Source organism: Vicia villosa, linkage group LG1 (assembly GCF_029867415.1).
Source record: "Vicia villosa cultivar HV-30 ecotype Madison, WI linkage group LG1, Vvil1.0, whole genome shotgun sequence".
In the NCBI taxonomy this organism is placed as follows: Eukaryota; Viridiplantae; Streptophyta; class Magnoliopsida; order Fabales; family Fabaceae; genus Vicia; species Vicia villosa.
In genome coordinates this window covers 226,772,532-226,795,180 of record NC_081180.1, presented here as the reverse complement: position 1 = coordinate 226,795,180, position 22,649 = coordinate 226,772,532, and the positions used below count along the sequence as shown (strand labels likewise).

Below are 22,649 nucleotides of genomic sequence, written 5' to 3'. Positions count from 1 at the left end.
CATTTCTGATTTTCCCATTTCTATTACAATCTCATCACTCAATTATCTTATGGCAGCTGCTGTTGTTGGTGAAGCTTTTCTCTCTGCTTTCATTGAAGTTGTTCTTGACAGACTTGCTTCTCATCAGGTTGTTGACTTGATCCGTGGGAAGAAACTTGACGTCAATTTGGTTCAACGGTTGAAGAACACTCTTTACGCTGTTGAAGCCGTGCTGAACGATGCTGAACAGAAGCAGATTCGTGACTCTGCTGTTAACAAATGGCTTGATGATCTCAAAGATGCTCTCTATGTTGCTGATGACATTCTCGATCGGATTTCTACTAAAGCTGCAACTACTCAGAAGAACAAAGAGGTCAGTACTGCTAACTACTGTTTTGTTTTTACCACGACTAGACTACCTCTCAAATGGAAAACTACTCCAGAAATCTAGCTAGAGTTCTTTTTTAGAATGAGAGTCGTGTTGCGACCTTTGTCAACATTGTCGTATTTTATCTTTCAGTACCCTTATTATTATACTACATAAAAGATTATATCATTTCAAATAATTAAGATATCAGTATTCGAGGTTGTAGAACGTGCCAAGCAAGAAAGCACTGCTTAATTCCTATTACTTAATCCTTACAAGGACCACACATGCCACTTCTCTCGTAGACTGTGTTCACAGCATGTGCCAAGCAAGAGTGGCAATATTATAGAGTACTCCACACTTTTGTTTTAGACCAATTTATTACTTTGTTGCATTTACAAATCAATCTCTAACTTCCTCTCTTCCTGTCTAATCTAATCTTCTCGATCTTGATCATGGCGCTGGTTGCTGTTGGTGAAGCATTTCTCTCCGCTTTCATTGAAATCGTCCTCGACAGGCTAGCTTCTCCTCAGGTTGTTGACTTCATCCGTGGAAAGAAAATTGACGTCAATTTGGTTCGACGATTAAAGAATACTCTTTATGCTGTTGAAGCTGTGCTTAGCGATGCTGAACAGAAGCAGATTCATGACTCTGCTGTTAACAACTGGCTTGATGATCTCAAAGATGCTCTCTATGTTGCTGATGACATTCTCGACCACATCTCTACCAAGGCTGCTCTTTCCAAGAAGAAGAATCAGGTGAGTACTGCTAATTACTTCTCTCGCCTTTTCAACTTTGAAGAAAGGGATATGGTTCGTAAGCTGGAAGATATAGTTGCCAGACTTGAATCCATTCTCAAACTTAAAGATATTCTTGGTCTTCAACTTATTGCAACTCATCACTCATCCTGGAGAACTCCATCTACCTCTTTAGAAGACAGATCTGTCATATTTGGTAGGGATCAAGACAAGGAGGCCATACTCAAATTACTCTTACATAATGATGATGATGATAACACTGGTGTGATCCCCATTGTTGGCATGGGTGGCCTTGGAAAAACAACTTTAGCCTAATTTGTGTACAACCATGACAGTATAAAGAGCAAGTTTGATGTTCAAGCATGGGTTTGTGTTTCTGATGATTTCGATGTTTTGAAGGTTACCAAGTTCATCGCGGAGGAAGTGGAAAGTGCTTGTAACACAAATAACTTGAATATCCTTCATCGAGATTTGAAGGAAAAGCTGACCGGAAAGAGGTTCTTGATTGTTTTGGATGATGTCTGGACCGAGGATTACGACTCTTGGAATTATCTTTTAAAGCCTCTTCAGTATGGAACTATGGGAAGTAAAATTCTCGTAACTACCCGTATTGAAAAAGTTGCTTCGATGGTCCAAACTATTCAACCTTACTCTCTTCAGCAATTGTCTGATGAAGATTGTTGGTCTGTGTTTGCAAACAATGCTTGCCTTTCTTCAGTTGAATCCAGTGAGGATATGGATCTCCAAAAAATTGGCAAAGAGATTGTAAGGAAATGTAAGGGATTGCCTTTAGTTGCACAGTCACTTGGGCGCTTGTTGCGAGAAAAACGTGACATCAGGGATTGGAATAGTATACTGAATAATAATATTTGGGATAATAAGAGTAAGATCATTCCAGCATTGAGAATTAGTTATCATTATCTTCCTCCATATTTAAAACGTTGCTTTGTATATTGTTCATTGTTTCCCAAGGATTATAAATTTGATATAGATGAGTTGATCTTGTTGTGGATGGCGGAGGATCTTTTACATCCATCGGAAAATAACAAGACTTTAGAAGAAGTTGGTTATGGGTATTTTAATGACTTAGTTTCCAAATCATTTTTTCAACATTCTGACAATGGGAACTTCAACCAACATTTTGTAATGCATGATCTTGTGCATGATTTGGCAACATGGCTTGGTGGAGAATTCTATTTTAGAACAGAAGTAATTGGGAAAGATACGAAGATTAGTACCAAGACTCGTCATTTGTCATTTTCCAAGTTCAGTGATTCAATCTCAACAAACTTTGATATTTTCGGCAGAATAAAATGTCTAAGAACAATCTCGCCAATCTATTTATGGAATGATCAATTCAACAAAGAAAAAGCGTCATGCTTCATTTTGTCAAATTTGAAGTACTTGAGAGTTTTGAAATTTGGCAACTTTGAAGGTCTTAATGCATTTCTTGATTCAATAGATGAACTAATCCATTTGCGTTATTTGGATCTCTCTTACACATCTATAAAAATGTTACCTGAGTCATTATGTAACCTGTATAATCTACAAACGTTAAAGTTGCACCACTGTAACAGTCTAACAAGGCTTCCCAATGACATGCAAAATCTTGTAAATTTGCGCCATCTGGAAATTCGGGGAACTAGTTTAGAAGAGATGCCTAGAGAAATGAGCAAATTGATTAATTTGCAACATTTGGGTTGCTTTATTGTGGGAACGCAGGAAGAGAAAGGGATCAAGGAATTGGGAACACTTTCGAATCTTCACGGATCACTTTCCATTAGGAAGTTAGAGAATGTGACCAACAACTTTGAAGCATCACAGGCAAATATGATGGATAAAAAGTACCTTGATAATTTATCGTTTGTATGGTCTGAAGATGCAAAGAACCATTTTACAAGTTCACAAAGTGAGATGGATATACTTGGAAAGTTACAACCTTCCAAGAACCTGAAAAGGCTAGATATTCATGGATACAGGGGCACACTATTTCCAGAATGGGTTGGACATCCTTCCTACCAAAATTTGTCTAAGGTATTTCTGTCTGATTGTTTGAATTGTTGTATCCTTCCATCACTCGGACAATTATACTCTCTCAAGGACTTGACAATCAGTGAAATGAATATGCTGGAGACTATTGGATCTGAATATGACGATACCTTTTCAGGGACATACTTTCCTTCCCTTGAATATCTGCAGTTTGTCAAGATGTCATGTTGGAAAGTGTGGCATCATCCTCCTGAGTCAAATGCTTATTTTCCAGTATTGAAGTCTATTGTGATTAATGATTGTCCCATATTACATGGGGATTTGCCATCTTATCTTCCTGCTTTGGAAAAAATTCATATTGAAGGATGCAACCAGCTTGTTTCTTCTCTCCCAAGGGCTCCTGCCATCTGCAATTTATCCATATTTGAAAGCAATAAAGTAGCCTTGAATGAGCTACCCCTTTCATTGGAACAGATATTTGTTGGAGGAAGAGAGGTGACAGAGTCTGTCTTTGAAGCCATTGCCAACACCCCACCAATTTCTCTTAAAATATTAGTCATCAAGGATTGTTCTTCTACGATATCGTTTCCAAGAGATTGTTTACCCTTATCCTTAGAGAGTTTGTCCATCACTAATTCTAGTAATCTAGATTTCCCAAAGCAAAATCACGGCCATGAGTCACTTAAGTATCTTCGTATAGATAAGAGTTGTGATTCTCTCATAACTCTCCCACTGGACACCCTTCCTAACCTCCATAATCTGCATATCATCAACTGTGAAAACATAGAATGTCTTTCCGTTTCAAAGGTTCTTCAAAATCTCATTGATATTAAAATTCGTAACTGCCCCAAATTTGTATCATTCCCAAAAGAAGGACTATTCTAAGTAAATGTGAATGATGAATGAATGCCAAGAAACTCCATTGATGGAGAAGAATAAAGCTCTGTGAGAGCAGAGAAGAAACTAAGAAGAAAGGAAGGGAAAATCAATATTGCATTCATTAGTTTGTTACAAAGGCATTACATGGTTTATATACAAGAGTAACTAACTAACTAAGCATAACAAACTTTCAGTTAGGGCATAACCCATATCAGCCAATCAATCCTCCACGTCAGTGATCTCATGCACGTGCTTTGTCACCCCCCCACAAGCTTGAGGTTGATAGATGTTCATCAAACCAAGCTTGGACAGACAAGAATGAAATGGACGTGGTCCAAGGGCCTTAGTAAAGACATCTGCAGCTTGATCTTGAGAGGAAACCGGCAACAAGCGCATCACTCCAGCTTGTAACTTCTCACGGACCAAGTGGCAGTCGATGTCCAGATGTTTAGTACGCTCATGAAAGACAGGGTTTGCAGAGATGTGTAGGGCACTCTGACTATCGCAATAAAGCACTGGTAATCGAGAGGGATGTTGATGCAAATCATGCAACAAGAAGCATAGCCATTGAAGCTCACGAGTGGCAGATGCGAGGGCATGATATTCTGCCTCAGCAGATGAACAACTGACCGTGAGCTGCTTCTTAGCCTTCCACGACACAAGGGATTGCCCAATAAAGAAACAGTATCCAGAGATGGAACGACGCGTGTCAACACAACCGCCCCAGTCAGCATCACTAAACCCTGATAGCTGCAAATCAGAGGCTTGAGACAAAAAAATACCACGAGCAGGAGATTGCTTAAGATACCGAAGGACCCTTAAGGCAGCCTTGTAGTGAGACTCGGTAGGTGCACTCATGAATTGGCTCAATTGTTGAGTAGCAAAAGCAATGTCTGGTCGCGTGGTAGTAAGATAGAGGAGTCTTCCCACTAATCTTCTATAGGCAGTGACATCAGCAAAGGCAGATCCATCATCTTGATGAAGGCGCGAAGAAGCATCCAAGGGAGTGGAAACTGGTTTGCAACCAGCTAAGCCAGCATCATGAAGCAATTCAAGGCAGTATTTTCTTTGACAAAGGAAGATACCTTTAGGGGATCGTGCAACCTCAAGACCTAAAAAAAACTTCAACTGGCCCAGGTCTTTTATGTCAAAGGTATCATCCAGTGATTTCTTCAAAGTGTTGATCATAGAAATAGATGTCCCTGCTAAGATGATATCATCGACATACACAAGGATGGCTGTGAATGAAGAAGAATCAGTCTTAGTGAAGAGAGTATGATCAACATGTGCATGTAGGAAACCTTGAGTTTGAAGAAAAGTGGTTAATTTTTCAAACCATTGCCTACTTGCTTGCTTTAAACCATACAGTGATTTGTTCAGCTTACAGACTTGACCATCTTTTGAAGAGAGTATACCCTGTGGAAGTTTCATGTATACAGCTTCATGTAAATCCCCGTGCAAAAATGCATTATTCACGTCTAGCTGATGAAGGTGCCAGCCATGAATAGCTGCAAGAGCCAACAGCACACGAATAGTAGACAATTTAGCCACAGGTGAAAACGTCTCAAAATAATCGAGCCCCTCTGTTTGTGTGAAACCTTGAGCCACAAGTCTTGCTTTGAAACGTTCAACAGAACCATCAGCATGTCGTTTGATTTTGTATACCCATTTGCTTCCAATGGGAGAGGCATTAGGTGGTAAATCAACCAGATCCCATGTGTGATTTCGTTTTAAGGCATCTAACTCGAGTTGCATGGCCTGAACCCATCGAGGATCCTTGCTAGCAACTTTGTAATTGGAAGGTTCAGTGTCAGAAGATAGAGCCATGACATAAGCTTGATGAGAAGGAGATAGCTGAGAATAAGAGAGATATTTGGAAATAGGATATTGACTAGTGGAGGAAGTAATAGAGTTACAAACATAATCCTTTAAGTGAGAAGGAGGTTTAGAGACACGAGCAGACCTCCTATGTTCATTGGATGAAGAATTTGAGGGAAATGAGGAATGATATGATTCCTGATCAGTAGAGGTAGGCAGACTAGTGTCAATGGAATCTTTGTTGATAGAGTTAGGATCATCATGAGAATCTGTCTCAATGAAAGGTGATAATGTGGGAGACTCATTATGTTCAGTGAAGTCATTCTGATCATTGAAATGAGGAGAAAGCATTGATCCACTTGGAGAAACATCTAATACAGCTTTAGACATAGAAGAATCAGACAGATTTCTAGACTGGTCAAAATAGATGCAAGTAGAATCATTACTACTGGATTTAGCAATGAAAGGAAACTCCATGTCAAAAAATTTAACATTTCTAGATATAACAATCTCAAAAGTGTTGATATCTAGAAGCACATAACCCTTCATACCTTGCTTGAATCCCAAGAAAGCACACTTCTTTGCTCTTGGGTCAAATTTGTGTCTGTTAGTGGGCAGTGTGGATCCATAGCATAAGCATCCAAACACTTTAAGAGAGCTCAACTCAGGTAATGTGCCATATAAAACTTCATAAGAGGACTTGTTCTTCAGGAGCTTAGTAGGGATTCGATTCATAAGGAAAACTGCATGAAGGACAACATAAGACCAATATTTCTTAGGTAATTTAGATTGAAACATGAGTGCTCTACTAATGTTCAATATGTGTTGGTGCCTTCTTTCTACCCTTCCATTTTGCTGTGGTGTATACACACAGCTTCTTTGATGAAGAATTCCCTTAGAAGCATAATAGGCAGGCATATGTAACTCAGTCCCATTATCACTCCTCACCATTTTAACTTTCTTGTCAAACTGAGTTTCAACCATGGCTACAAATTCTTGAACCCTTTGACATACTTCAGATTTGGATTTTAACATAATCACCCAAACATGTCTACTATGATCATCAAGTATAGTCAAGAAATATCTAAAGCCATGAACAGAAATTGTACTAAAAGGACCCCATACATCAAGATGAATAAGATCAAACACATCATGTGCATTGTTATTGCTAATAGAAAATGGTAAACATTTCTGTCTTGCCAATTGACACACATCACAAACTGTATGTACACTCTTAGGAATAAAGCTATACATCTTGCTCATACTTTCCATTCTATCAGAAGCTAAGTGTCCTAGCCTTAGATGCCACAAAATGGCAGGAGCTAACTCTACAGCTCTATTATTACATGTGAAAATACTGGAAACAAAGCCTGCCTCCTTATCTCTATGAACTTTGCAAGTGGCAGCTTCCAAATGATATAGTCCATCAATGACTTTAGCTGAACCAATCTTCCTCAAATCCTTCCTTGCCTGTATAATACACTTGTCAGTTTCAAATCTTAAAACACAGTCTTGCTCCTTACATAAATTTGTAATAGATATAAGATTCACTTCAAATTGAGGCAAGTATAGAACATTATCAATGGTCAGTTCATTAGTCAGCTGCACACTACCACATATAGAAGATGTTATGGAATTTCCATTAGGCAAGTTAACAACCATAGGATCTATCTTCTCATATTTAAGAAAGCATTGTAAATCATGACTGATATGGTGAGTTGCCCCTGTGTCTAAAATCCAGTCAACATTACTTCGAATATTGAAACTAGCAACATAGGCATAAGAATTGAGATTACCTCCCTTAGTAAGATTCACAGAACTTGTACTCTTCTCTAAGAGTGCCATCAAATTGGTATATTGCTCTTTGGTCAATGTCATGTTGCCATTTTCACCTGAAGAAGTGACAGCTCCTCCTTTTGCCTCTGAATCTTCAACTTCAACTTGATTAGCATAAGATGTAGATGAGTTACCCCTACCAAAACTAGGTGGATAACCATGCTTTCTATAACAATTGTCAATGGTATGCCCTGTCTTTCCACAAAAGGTACACACCTTTGCATTACCTTTACCTCTTCCTAAAGAGAAGCTTCCACTACCTCTACCTCTACCAAATTGTTTTGCTCCCTCAACAGCATTAACCATTCCTGATCCCTCTTCCACTACATTACCAGTTGAAAAAGTTATTCCACAGATCTTCCTCTCTTGCTGCATGATCATGGAGAAAACCTTGTTGATTTGTGGTAGGGGATCCATCAACAACACTTGTGATACAACACTATGATACTCTTCATTCAATCCTATCAAGAACTGTATGATTCTATCTTCAGCTCTAAAGCCTCTGCTATTCCTCATAGCTAAACAACCACATGCAATACGACAAGTACAATTTGGCATAGGTCTATATTGATCAAGTTCTTCCCATAGACTCCTTAATTCAGTAAAGTAATCAGAAATTTTCTTCGTACCTTGCTTCAGATTTGATATTTCTTGATAGAGTTGTGCTACACGAATGCGATCTCCTCTCATGAAACGATCCTTAAGATCATTCCACATATCTACGGCATTATCGATGAACACAACGCTTTGAGCAATCGAAGGTGTTATGAAGTTGATGATCCACGTATGAACAAGATTGTTGCATCTTTGCCACGCAACATAGTTCAGATCGTCTTCGTTTGGTATCTCTATAGATCCATCTACAAATCTGAACTTGTTCTTCATAGCAAGTGCACGCCTCATCTTCATCGACCAAGCATGGTAGTTATCTCCACTCAACGCCGGTGATACACATACCGTCGATGGATTCTCCGATGGATGAATATAGTAAGGATCAAGTTGATCCTGATTGTTGTTGTTATTGTTTCTTGTCATTGAACAACTGCGATAACGCAACAACGAAAGAACTAAGAAAAGATAGCAAGAAGAAGGAAATACAGCGAACGAACAAAACACCTCTCAAGAATGAGATATGCGCAACGAAAGCAGAGCAGGAAGAACCTGCTCTGATACCATCTAAGTAAATGTGAATGATGAATGAATGCCAAGAAACTCCATTGATGGAGAAGAATAAAGCTCTGTGAGAGCAGAGAAGAAACTAAGAAGAAAGGAAGGGAAAATCAATATTGCATTCATTAGTTTGTTACAAAGGCATTACATGGTTTATATACAAGAGTAACTAACTAACTAAGCATAACAAACTTTCAGTTAGGGCATAACCCATCTCAGCCAATCAATCCTCCACGTCAGTGATCTCATGCACGTGCTTTGTCAACTGTCTGCACCCAACTTGACATCATTGTATGTCTCCAAGTGTGCCAATTTAAAATCACTGCCTTGTCACATAAATACTCTTCTCCCAAAGTTAGAAAGAGTGAGTATGCTTGATTGTCCAAAATTGGAGATGTTTCCTCAAGGGGGTATGCCGCCTAGCTTTAGAACAATTTTGATTGGGAATTGCGAAAAATTACTGACGAGCTCATCTCTAACTTCAATGAACATGCTTACCAGTCTTTCCATTCATGGTCCATGTGATGGTGTCGAGTACTTTCCAAAGAAGGGTTATGCATTGCTGCCTCCCTCCCTTACCTACCTGCATATATTTAACCATTCAAGTTTGCACACGTTGGATTGCACGGGGCTTCTCCACCTCACTTCCCTGCAAACATTTACAACTTTTTGCTGTCCCAAGCTGGAGAATATAGTGGGAGAAAGGCTGCCTGCCTCTTTAATAGAACTTAATATCTCTGCATGTCCTTTGCTGAAAGAACAACACCGCATGAAATACCCTCAAATTTCCCACATCCCTGGCATTAAAGTTAACGGAAAATGGATTTAGTAAGCTTGAAGTTGGTTTGCCGTATGTTGTTCATGGTCATATGGACGCTTCCATCAATTAAACTGCAGAATCAAAGCAAGCATTTTATTTAACAATTTCAGGTTATGATTATTCAAGCATGAATCTCTTTGTTTTTTGGGACAATGGATATAGATGTCTAGTTTTAAAAATATCATTTTCTTTTGTCTTACGAATGCAGACATTATGGCGGCTTACTCCCATGTTGATTATGCATGGAATACCAATCAATCTTGGCTTTGGTTTGTACAAATGAGTAAGTTCTTAAACTTCCCTTCTAAAGTAATATAGTATGCATGTGTCACACTTCTTCATGGTGAGGATGGTGATTTCACTAAACTTATTATCTACATCTTATTTTGTACATTTTGGTGTCAGTATTTTTTTCTGTAGTGATAAAACATTTCTGGAAAAGAAGTTGGCATCGAAATTTCAAACTTCGTTTAAAAGGACTCTAATTATTTATTCCTTTTAAAATGGTGTACATCTTCAATTGCAGGATCCATTACAGAAATTTTTTTGCTGCCATTATTACTCCGCAATTTGTTGAGTTTGATTGGAGTTAACAATGAAATAGAATAGAGTGATGTTGTGCTGATTTGATGAAGGAGCAGAGCAGATTAATGGTGTAACAAGGAAATGGAAATCCAATTCTTACTGCCGAAACCGTCCCGCAAAAATTGATTGGAAAGTTTGATTAAACAGTAAAAGTGTTTTGTAAGGTAATGGCTGATTTCTGTGATTTACTGAACGAATTATAATGTCGGTGTAGAGGATGTTAGTAGCAGAAGTTTTTCAAACAAATTAGGCATCATTGATAACAACTTACAATTTTGAGTAATGGTTTTGTTTATGCTAATTGCTAAATCTATTTCCATAAACATCATCATGTGTTTTTCTTATTCTTTAGTCCCTTGTTAGTATTGCATTTTAACTTGGTATCTTTAATTGAATTTCCAAATAAATAATAAATGTTGACATACAGAATAACTCAGTCGACCTATTGTAGCTGTTCCTGAGTGAAAAACCAGTCGTATCCTTCCACCACACAAAATTATCCTGCAAATCAGTTTTGGGGGAGATGGATTGCAGAATTGTCGATAGCTCACACCATTGCTTGAGTTAATCGATATTCCAAGTCCAGGAAGACTCACGCATCTCAACCAAAGAAGTCATACTACTATCAGGATCGGCCACAAATAATCCCAGAATACATTGTCGTAAGCGTTTTCAAGTCTACCTTAACCACCAAGCAATCCTTTTTCTGCCTCTTAGCATAAATCCAAAATTTCATTTAAAATCACTATTCCATCAGACATCTGCCTCTTGGCTAGAAAAGCAGATTGACAACTGGATATAGATTGTTAGGAAATGTAAGGGAAGGGAGATCCTTTAGCAGCACAATCACTTGGAGGCTTATCGAAACACTGCTTTGTTAATTGTTTATTGTATCCTAAGGGCAGTTAACTCCCTTTTCGATTGGGCTGGAAATAGTGAGGAGGGAAAGAGAGAATAAAGGAAATAAAGATTGTATTATTCACTTGAATTGCAAATAGTGAGGAGGGAAAGAGAGAATAAAGGAAATAAAGATTGTATTATTCACTTGAATTGTATAAATAATGATACAGACTATGACTATTTATATACAATTTTGATTGTGTTTGAGCTTACACAACTTGTATTATATTTGATATTATTAGATTTGATTATATTTGATATTATATATAATATTCCAATAATATATCAACATACCCCCTATAACCCAAGTTGTCGAACATATGCTTAAAATAGTCAATCTTCAATCCTTTGGTGAAAATGTCGGTCAACTATGGTTCACTCGAACAATGTCTAACTTCAAGTTCACCTCGATTTTCCTTTTACCTCAAGAAGTGAAATCTAGCTTCGATATGCTTACTCCTTCCATGCAGAACTGGATTCTTCACCAAATTTATGGTTGACAAGTTGTCGATTTGCAACACAAGAGGTTTCTTTAATTCGACCTCCATTTCTTCAAGTACCGATCTGATCCAAATTGCTTGACATGCAACATAGGATCCTGCTATATATTCAGCTTCACACGATGATAATGCCATCACATGTTGTTTCTTAGAACACCATGAAATTGGGGCACCAAATACTTGAAAAAAATATCCAATTGTGCTTCTTCGATCTTTCTTATCTCCACACCAATCAACATTTGAAAAAAAAGTAACTCTTGCTTCTTTGTCTTCAAAGTTTCGTTGAAATAGAATTTCATACTCTATCGATCTTTTTAAGTATCTTAGAATTTTTCTTGGAGCCTTCATGTGTGACACTTATGGTTCACTTGTAACACCCATTTTCTAACCCCAAATTATAACAAAAATTCACAGAGTATTAACATGCATATAATAAAAAGAGCATCACATGTTGTTTTCACCGCAAAGAAAACCTAAAACAAACATACCAAATATGCACAAATCATCTTGTAACACAATTTGATACCTCATGCTTTCATATAACATTCAATATTTTCTAGACTTGCAAAAATATAGTCTGATTGAATACATAACTATGTATCATATCATTGACATTGTATGACTCTTTTTTTTTGTTGAGAAAGTGACAAAAATGATTTATATAAGTGATAGAGGTAAGACACAAAATATTAGAGAAATTTAACAATTGATTCAAGTCATATCATGCAGTTATGGTTTGAATTAGAGGAAAAATGTCTTGAATCAAGGTAATTAAATATAGAAATCGCTTGTTTGATTAAGTTCATGATTTGATACCTTTGGTTCGAATCATGAAATCACATGATTCAAATCATATATAGTTGTTTTTCATAAGTTTGTTTGATAATGATTCAAGTACACTCTTGTGATTCACATGATAGTGTTATATGATTTATCACACTTTCTTGATTTGAATCACAAAGCCAATGAAAAATACATATTTCGAATTGAATTATTCATTCAAATCAACCATAGGTGTGCACCAACATTTAAGGAAAAAAGCGCATCTACGACTCAATTTTAATGCATGCAGTAATATCAAAAGCTCATAACAAACTCATCATGATAGATAGAGCATTTAATGTCACACGTGTCTTGTCTCGCAAATCAACACTTGAGAGCCTATCCCCAAACAACATTTGTCGTAGGCTTTAGAGAAATCATTGTGTACATAATTTAATCACTTCACCTTTTTCAAACATCGTGTTTGAGGGACTTAATGGGGATGACTTCATTGGACTTGTAGAGCCAGTAGCACATGAAAGTTATAAAAGGGTCATTGGAAAAGCTGAGAAGGAGCAATAGAGGTACTAGGAGGCGAAGACAGATTAGCAATACTGAAAATCGGCTCCATTTCCGCCATGTTGACATATTTAGAATCAAAGTTTGGTCCAATTTTAAACATATATTTTTATATACGATTCTAAAAATATTGTTTGTAATTATGATTTACAATATGTTATTGGACCACGTGTGAAATGTGCGTGTATTTGACTTGGCCAGGTTTTCTAACAACGATAACGTGTAGGACTTAAATTATGGCACCATTCCATTCAGTGACATGAGAAGACATTTTCCAAACATAAGTTCATAGCAATTTATAATTTTATTTAATTGCTGATACTTATTTTTGTACGCAATTGCTAATATTTTTAATTTGTACTACAAAATTGAGAACAACATTTAATTAGCTGACAATATCTTTCCAATTGATCCTGTTAAAATTAAATCAGATTGATAACAGAAACATCAGAAATACTGGGGATCATTTGAATCTGCGACATTCTTTTTGTTCAACTTTAAAAAGATAGATTCATCTGATTTGAATCTGCGACATTCTTCTTGTTCAACTTTGAAAAGATAGATTCATCTTATGATCTTCCGATTCAATCCAATTCTAACTTGTTCTCACCATCAACTAATTGAAACAAGATATACAGATTTATGTTTAACATAAAGATAGTACTTATCTTTTTCCAACCCTCAAGTAAAATATGCTTAAAAATGAAACTTATAATACTCATAATTAACACCAAAAAAAAAAAAAACAAGCAAAATCAGTAAAAAAAATTAAGAAGAACCATGTCAAAGCCACAAAGCACCAGCATCTTTCAATATCGGAACCAGTTCACCTGAAATATGACTAGCCATGACTCTTTCCAGTCCTCCAAGCAGCTTCCCACCGACAAACACCGCCGGAAACTGAACCGTTTCTGCGGCGGAAGCGTGTGTTGACAGCTGAGCCACGACGGAAGTTTCACGGTCTTGATCAACCTCGTAGACCGGAGGGTTGACTCCGAGACCTTGTAGCAATCTCTTGACGACGTGGCAGAGACAACAGCCGCGTGTGCCGATGATGATAACTGCGTTCTCTGAAACCATTGTGATTATGTTGGTGTCGTGGATTCCTCCGCTGATTGGAAGGTCACGTGTGACTGTGGAGACAGATGGTCTATAAGGAATTGCTTGGTACATGGTGATGAGAGAGAAAGAAAGAGAGGAGAGAGAGGAGAGGGAGAAGAGAGGAAAGGGCAATGATGGAAATATAAAAACAAAGGGAAGACGACTCTAGCGTCAACGGCAGTTATGCTATTGCGTCACAAGCTACTGTTGGTGACGACATCTTGCGTAAGCAACGTGGTCAACAGATTCTATTCCACCCATGTTCATAAAAGCCAAGATGCTATCACGTTGCATACATTTGTAATTTATAATTAATCATTCTTATTCTTATTGTTTTAAAAATGTCATCGCAACAAAAACAGCCGTGATAAAATGGTATAAAAAACTATCGATATTGATAGTTATTTATTGATTTTATAGTAAAGAATAAATTTGATTAATTTACACCACGGTGATCGGAATCATCGTTATAATATTTATGCCGATCAAAATTACAATAACATTTATACGAACAAAATACGATTACGACCGTTATTTAAAACCTCTTATTTTATTGTATACTATTGTTCTTGAAGAATAATGGGATGACTTCCTCGAAGTTGGTCGGAAGAAACCGCAGTATACTATGAACTTTATGACTAGTGCATTATTTATCTTCTAACGTCTCTAGGCTACTCTTATAGTAATATGTCTAAAGATGACATTTATCTCATATTCATAACTCTTAATTTTCATGGTTTCCTTGTCGCCTGGAAGGCCATAAAGGAAAGAATTCTATTTGATGAGGGTGTTTCCTGCAAAGAAGGGTGGTCTAATAGACAGAGCGATTGGGCGGCTTGGGTACGTTGGGCGAGATATTAGCATGTATGTGATGTATGTGTAGGGCGATCAGGTAATGGTGGGCGGATCTGAGATACAAATCGCGGATGTACATAACCCCCCCCCCCCCCCAAGCGTTTAAGTTGTCCAGCGATCGGGATGTTTCCTCCGAGACACACGTCTCGAATGTACATAAGCCCCCCAAGCACAAGGCATGTGAAGGGCGAAGCGTTTAAGTTGTCCAGCGGTCAGGAAGTCTCCTTCAAGACACACGTCTCAGATGAACATAAGCCTCCCAAGCATGAGGCCTGGGAAAGGCGAAACATTTAAGTTGTCTGGCGGTTTCGACCCGGTCCGTGGAACGTGTCTGTTTGAAGGGACATAAATCGAGTTCCTTTCCCAACTGACATCTTCATTTCTCTCTCTGCCACGTGTTTGTTGGCGTGTCTACCTTTCTCTTTTCTAAAATGTTTCAACAGTAATGATGACTTTATTGATGGTGTGTGAAGCGTTTCATAGTAATGATGACTTTCTTAGGGGAATGTGTGCTTCAGCCATTACTCATATTGATTTAGGGACTGTTGATATAGCTCCTATAACGTCTTTAAGTTCACCTATTGTTCCATTCTCCTTCCCAAGCGAACGCTCCTTTTTCCAAGTTTTCTTCTAGTCTTTGCTCTTCCCACCTCTTCACTCTTGCTACCAAGAATACTCGACTTCATCAGGTAACCTCAAACCATCTTTATTTTGTTTTCTTCCATATTTCTATTTTCTAGCGTCATTATGGTAGTCATTCGTAAGTGTGATGAAAGGGGTAAGGTTGTGGCTCCTACCACTATCTTGGAACTGATTGGGGTTTTATAAATAGAGAGGTGTATGGAGATTTCACCGACCTTACATTCTATAGCGACATTGACACAGTGTCTTCTTCCTCAGGTTTCAGTTGAAGTTATCATGGAGCCTAACTGCGATTCCTTTAAATTGGCCGTTACTAAGATTGACTCGGTTTGTTTGAGTGATCAGTGTGTTAAGGTGTTTAGAGAAGGCAGTTACATTTTGAATATCGGTGAAGAAAAATATGTGATTTTGGAATTGTGCACCCCCGACGAAAAAGTATGTATGTATCGCCCTCTGGCTCTCCTAATGAGTTTTTCTATTTTTATGAGAATGTCCCGGGGTCTTCCGGGTTGGGGTGTCGTTTACCATGTTCGAGGCGGAAATCTTAATCGTCTTGAACGTTGCTCCTTCTTAGCTTCAACCTAATAGTTGGGGCTTCTTCAGATCCATCGAGATAGTGTGTGATGCCCTTAGTATCACTCCTACTTTTGATGTTTTCTTTACCTTTTATGAGGCTAAAGGTACATTGAGCGAAGGATGGGTTTCCTTGGCGGAAACTAGGGCTGGCAATGAGCCAAACTAACTCAAAAATAGTTCGAAACTCTATTCAAAAATTAAATCGTTTAACTAGGTTCATGAACCAAATGAGCTGAGTATGAGCTAAAAACTAAGTTCGTTAACTAAATGAGCTGAACTTGAACTATACATAGTTCGACTCGTTAGGTTCATGAGTCAACTCGATTATATATGAGATAGATTATATTGTCTTTAAGAGTAGATTTAAATATTTTCTCTAAATCTTAGTATCATATTTTATTTTAATCTAACGGTTTTAATTGATAATTTATATTTTTCAGTTAGCTAAATATTTCTACAAATAAAATTAACATCGTATAAATTCCAATCTTATAACTTTTATTTTATTTCTATATTTTTTTATAAAAATATTAATTTAAAATGTCAAATCTATATGTAAAAAAATAGACTTTAAAAAATTATTTTAAGTCCGTAAAATAAGCGAGTTGAACTTAACAAAATAAACCTAACGAGCTGAATCGAGATGTTCGTGAACTTCTAACAAGTCGAGTTTGACCTGGAAAAAAGTTCGAGATAAACTCAAACTCGGCCAATTATTAACGAGTCGAGTTTGAGCTGAAAAAAAAGTCCGTCATAAACTCGAACTCGAACTCGGGCAATTCTTAACGAATCAAACTTAGCTGAGGCGAGTTCAACTCGACTCAACTCATTTCCATCCCTAGCGGGAACCCATGGTCGAGGCCTGTGTCAAGCGTATTCTTCGAATTTCAATAATTTTAAAGATAAGTTTATGTGAGTGAGAGGTGGAGAAAATTTCCGCAAGGTGTTGTACAATGATAATGGGTCATACAGTTTTCCCATCAGCTGGACGCAAAACCCCATTTCTATTAGAGGTTTTGACCCCGACAAGTTGCGCGAAATAGAAAAAGATGTGGTGGAAAATTTTGATGCCTTTGGGTGATGATGGTAAAGGAATTTTATTTTCGTCTATGTTGATATTTTCCTGCTATTTTTTCTCTGATAATATGCATTCAGATTTTTGCTGATAGAATGGGACCATTAATTTGAAGGAAAGAATGTTGTTGATGGCTAAATCCAAATTGCTCCGAGGAGAGACCGCCAATATGGTAAGGAGTGAACCATCCAAAATTATCATTCGAGGTTAGGAAAAGAAAAGGCCAGGGTGGAAGAGACTTCTACTCAAAGCGTCCCAATTTCTGCTGGGCTCCTTCTCGCCCTCCTCCCCTGAAGAAAAAAATTGATCACGAGAAGGCAATGTTCGTTGATGCGTCTCCAAAGAGTCGTATGATGGCCTTGAGGGGTTGTTAGGAGGTTCCTCGGTGGGCGTCATGGTTGTTGATTCTACTTCTCGTCCCTTGGAGTTTAACTTCTAGGATTTTCTTTTGATGGGTTTTGATTCTTGTACGACCACCTTAATGCGGAAGGGACTGTTAGTAAGGTGAAATTTGTGGGTGCTCAACAGCTGATCAAGAACATCGACACCAATCTGATGAAAACTGTTGTGATGTGTCGAGCTGTGTTTGATGTGTCATACTCTTCTGAAAAGAACGAAGTCAATCTAAAGATGAAGTTCAATGAGGTACATGAGGCGTAGGAACTAAAGGGATGCGCTGGTGGCGTCTGCGAATGAGCGTTTGACCGCTGTTGAAAAGGATTTTAAAACACTTAAGGTGGTGAAACAGGAGGAGGACTAGAAGTTTTCAGACTCTAAACATCTTGTCATGGATCTCAAGGACCGGCTTACAGATCGAGATTGTGGTGTAGCAGAATTTACTGGGAAGTTGGAGGCAACATTGATGGATAGTCTTCTGGCTGGGGACTAGAGTTTTGACAAAGCTAAAGGTCAAGCCCAATTCCTTTATCCTACTCTTGATTTGTCAGCTCTTGTCTTTTTCAAAGTCGTTTGAGATGGAGATGGAGACTACTTCGGAGTTGGATAATGCGGATGACCCCTCTCCTTCCCCTGCCAAAGACGCTGGTGAGAAGATCCTAACTGAGGAGGCTTCATTGCAGACACCTCCTGGAAATGTGTAGTTTCTCTTTTTAAGTGTAAATTTTGAATGTTATGAGTCGTGTGTTCCTCTTTGTGATCTGGTTCAGGCTGGACGTGCCTTTATGTAATGAATTTGCATAACACCAAAAATTCTAGTATGTTACCATTGGCTTTATGGCGGAGTTTAGAACAATCATTTTCTTTTTAAGGCTTTAGTCTAAGAGTAGCGTGTCGGGTCTTGCCCTGAATTGTTAAAATGTTCAATTTGACGAGGTTGAGGACCTCTCCAGGTGTCTAGATTGCCTCAGTGGGTGGTGGTTTGACCGAAGTGCTCTCTTGTGAGTTCGTGGTGGGCATTCAAAGCACTTTGGAGGGAGTTGATGTGGTCGGAGAGCTCTCTACGAGTTTGCGACGGACGTTCAGAGAGCTTTGATGGGCGTTGACGCACCCCGAGTGCTCTCTATGAGTTTGCGGAGGGAATTCAGAGCGCTATGATAGGCGTTGATACGGTCAAAAAGCTCTCTATGAGTTTGCGATAGCCTTTCAGAGCGCTTTGATGCGTGTTGACGAGTTCAGAGAGCTCTCTATGAGTTTGCGACTGACATTTAGAGCGCCTCTACCAACGTTGATGTGGCCAGGGAGCTTTCTATGAGTTTGGCGACTGTGACTTAAGAATCGGTAACATTTATCTAACAGATCGGGGGTGCCTCATTAAAATCCCTACCCTTGTAAGGGAAAAGAGTGTGTCCTCCATTCGTTTTTATTACTTTATTATAATGGAAAGTGCATTATTACATAATAAAACATAAAATCAATTGTAATAAAATCACAAGCTATCAGAGTTACAAGTCATAGGAATTTCAGTCCCGTCCAAATGTTCTAACTTGTAGGCTTAGTGTAATAGTTCTTACTTCACCTGAAAAGGCCCTCTCAATTTGGTTGCAGTTTTCCTTATTTCATTGGGCCTATCACTCTAAGTAGGACCAAGTCTCCTCCCTTAAACACTCAGGGTCTGACTTTAGTGTTGAAACGTCGTTACGCCATTTGCTTTGCTGTGTACTCCTAAATTCGTGCCATTTCTCAAACTTCCTCATGTAAGTCAGCATTGGTTTGAAGGTCGATTTGGTTGTCATCCTCATTGTAATGAGCTCTTTTCCATGTAGGCATATTGATTTCGAACGACAACATAGCGTCGGAATCGTATACCATCCTAAAGGGGGTTTCCTTGGTGGTGGAATTTGGAGTGGTATGGTATGACCAAATGACTTCATGTAATTTTTCAGCCCACAAACCTTTGGCCTCGTCTAGCTTCTTTCTCATTCTTCCTAGTACTACCTTGTTGGCAGCTTCGGCTTGTTAGTTCGTCGGTGGATGTTCGACCAAAGCGAATTTGTTTTGGATGCCCAAATTTGTGCAGAACTCTAAAATTGTAGCGCTGGCGAATTAAGTACCATTGTGGAAGATGATAATCCGAAGGAGCCCAAAACAGAAAATAATGTTTCACCAATAGAAGTGCCGCACCCTGTCCGCCATGATTCGGGGACTGCTTCTGCCTCAATTCACTTTGTGAAGTAATCCACAACTATAATTAAGAAATTTCATTATTCTGGAGCCAGAGGAAAAGGGCCTAATATTTCAACTCCCCATTGAAAGAAAGGCCAAGGAGAGATGATGGACTTCAGCAGATGAGCGGGGGTATGCATGATGGGTGAATATATTTGACACTTCTTATAACACTCGACGAAATATGCGCTGCCTCGTAACATGTCCGACTAATAATAGTCTGCTTTAAGAACTTTTCTGGCCAGGGCTCTTCCACCTATATGTCTCCCACATGTCTAACCAATAATAGCCACTGTTCCTTTTTTATCGAGTTCGTTTGTGATCCATTTCTTTCCTGGATTATTCTTTGTAGTACTCCCCTGTACACTACAAACCAAATCGGTTGAGACCGAAAAGGTGCACACTTCAAAGCAAAACCAAGTTGCACAATTATAAGCCAAACCACATCATGCCGCCATAAAATTATTCATAAAAATAAGAACCAAACCGAAAATCTCTACACAGAAAACCGATCCAAGGTCACTAACAAGATAACAATTCTGATATAACATGAAAGATATAACAAAAACGAAGGGGAGATCAGAAAAAAGGGAACATAAATCATTTCACCTCTAACAGAAACATGTAACAAACTTCTCTCTAACAGAATTCCTCTTGTCATCATCGATCTAGAAAATACATCTCCACAACACACTTCATTCAAAACTATCTCTCTTCATCTTTAACAAAATTCTCCACTCTCTCCATTCTCAACAATTCTGCAGAAACATCATCACCAAATTCATCCTTCAATCAGAATCTACAAAAGAATCGCTGCATTAACCTAACACATCACCAACTGTTTCATCAACACAACGAATTCTTCAACTCTCCATTATCAATCTTTGGTAACAACGCTTCAAGAAACCTGCAAAATTCCTCATCAATCTTTATAATTCTTCAACGTGCTGCATCATGTAACAATAACTTCATCACCATCATAAAATCCGTTACATCATCATCTTCGTTCCACGCAACAAAATCATTATCATCCTAACTATTCGCATATGTGATTTCAAACATTATCATTGCAAAAAAGTTCGCACGAATCAGGAGCAGAAATCAAGTCGCGAATCAAAAGACAAGAAGAAGAATAAAGGCGAAGAATGAACGAGCGAAACTTACCAGTTGATGAGGATTCTCTCTTGTTTTCTTAACATCTCCATCAAATTCGAAGAACCGCCAGAGTGTACTTCTGGAAGGTAAGCCATATCCTCATCTTCTTGCATTAACTTGTGCTTTATTTCTTTTAAGTGATAATAGAGAGGAGAGGGAGAGAGATGTGCATTGTGAGTTGAGACGAGAGCCGCACGAGAGAACAGAGAGGTGATTTGAGAAATGAGTGGAAAGGAAAGCAAGGTGATACGTTTTATGGTGCATTCACGGAGGCGCACATATGTGTTTGGTTTGAGATGATGAAACTCTCCTCCACACCGTTTTCTTGAGAGGAGGAAGCTTGAGAAACTCAGTCTGTCGTCGCCGTCCGCCGTCGCCATTTGGTTTTAGGGAGGAAGAAGAGTAATTTCAATGTGTTTTACCCCAATTTCTTACCACTAAGATCCCACCATATTCCAAATATTAGGATCATCATCATTATCATTATCATTATGCATACATCATTTGTTAACCCAAAAATACAAAAAAATTGTTGTTTGTTGCTTGTGTTCTGAGACAGGGGACTGATCTAGAAGTGACTGAGCAAATTAGGGTTTTGAGGTCCACAATGAAGTTCAAAATTCTCCTATGACTCAAAGGGTTATCTCATCAATATCTACGTCCAAGGATAGCCCAATTCAAGATCAAGAACTCTCAAGATCACTTGAGGCCCCAAATTAGAGTTTTGACCTAATTACACTGGAAGGTTGACTTTTATTCAGGACATGGCTCCAAGACTCAAAAAATGATTCAATAGCATCCAAATCAAAATTATAATCCATTCATATCATTCATTTGAATAGGAGACCTTGATTCATTTGGAAATCACAAAACTGCAGTTCATTTGGAAAAACTCAACTGTGTGGGTCAACCATTGACTTTTGAGAAAAATGATCAACTATGAACTTTTAAGGATTAAAATCATCATCATATGGTTATTTAAGACATTTGGCCAAAGAAAATCAAGGAAATTCATCAAGAATCAAAAAGTCAACAAAAGTCAAAATTAGGGTTTTTAAGTGAATTTGACCTAATTTTGGGAACTCCAAATTTTGCCTACAAACTCAAAAATCTCTAAACATGAAAGTTGTAGATCTTGATCAAATAAACAACTCATCAAATTGAACATTTCTTCAAAAAATGATTATTTTGAGAGATTTGAAATTTTGAAGATTATGTTCCAAAAAACTTAGAAATCTTTTAAGTGTTTTCACTTAGATTTTTCCTAACTTTATGGCTATTTTTCTCCATGATCCCAAAGGAGTTTGAGAAAACTTTTAACAAGTGGACTGAATTATGTAGCAAGGGCTTTCCAAAGAGAGCAATAGCATGAAAATCTATGGCTTGATTTAGGAGATATGATTTTGTAAAGAAGCCTCCATGAATATTTAAAGAATGATGAAGAACATGAAGAACTAACTTACAAAACTGTTCAAATCTGAAAGAATCCTCCAAGTACAGCCCTTCTAACTTGTTCAAGAGGCCAAACTCAGAAGATTATACACTCTTTTGAGCTATGATCCATGTGTTCTAAGCATTATCGAAATTTTATGCCATTTATGTACAAATGTCACCACTTCCATTTTAGAAAAGCATTGCTTTTGCAAAGTCCACTCTCCTTAAGCCTCCCCAATGTCTCTTC

At 38.1% G+C, this 22,649-nt stretch overlaps 1 protein-coding gene and 1 pseudogene across 1 annotated transcript; one reads left to right on the top strand and one right to left on the bottom strand.

Annotated features, from left to right (window-relative positions):
* The first annotated feature begins 8 nt into the window (after positions 1–8).
* Positions 9–10,456, top strand: LOC131644929 (putative disease resistance RPP13-like protein 1; annotated as a pseudogene).
* A 1,872-nt stretch (positions 10,457–12,328) lies between these two features.
* LOC131623217 (glutaredoxin-C9-like) lies at positions 12,329–14,191 on the bottom strand. The gene has a single exon (XM_058894215.1). The coding sequence runs from the start codon at positions 14,113–14,115 to the stop codon at positions 13,726–13,728; it is 390 nt and encodes a 129-aa protein (XP_058750198.1). The 5' UTR covers positions 14,116–14,191; the 3' UTR covers positions 12,329–13,725.
* Between the last annotated feature and the right edge of the window lie 8,458 nt (positions 14,192–22,649).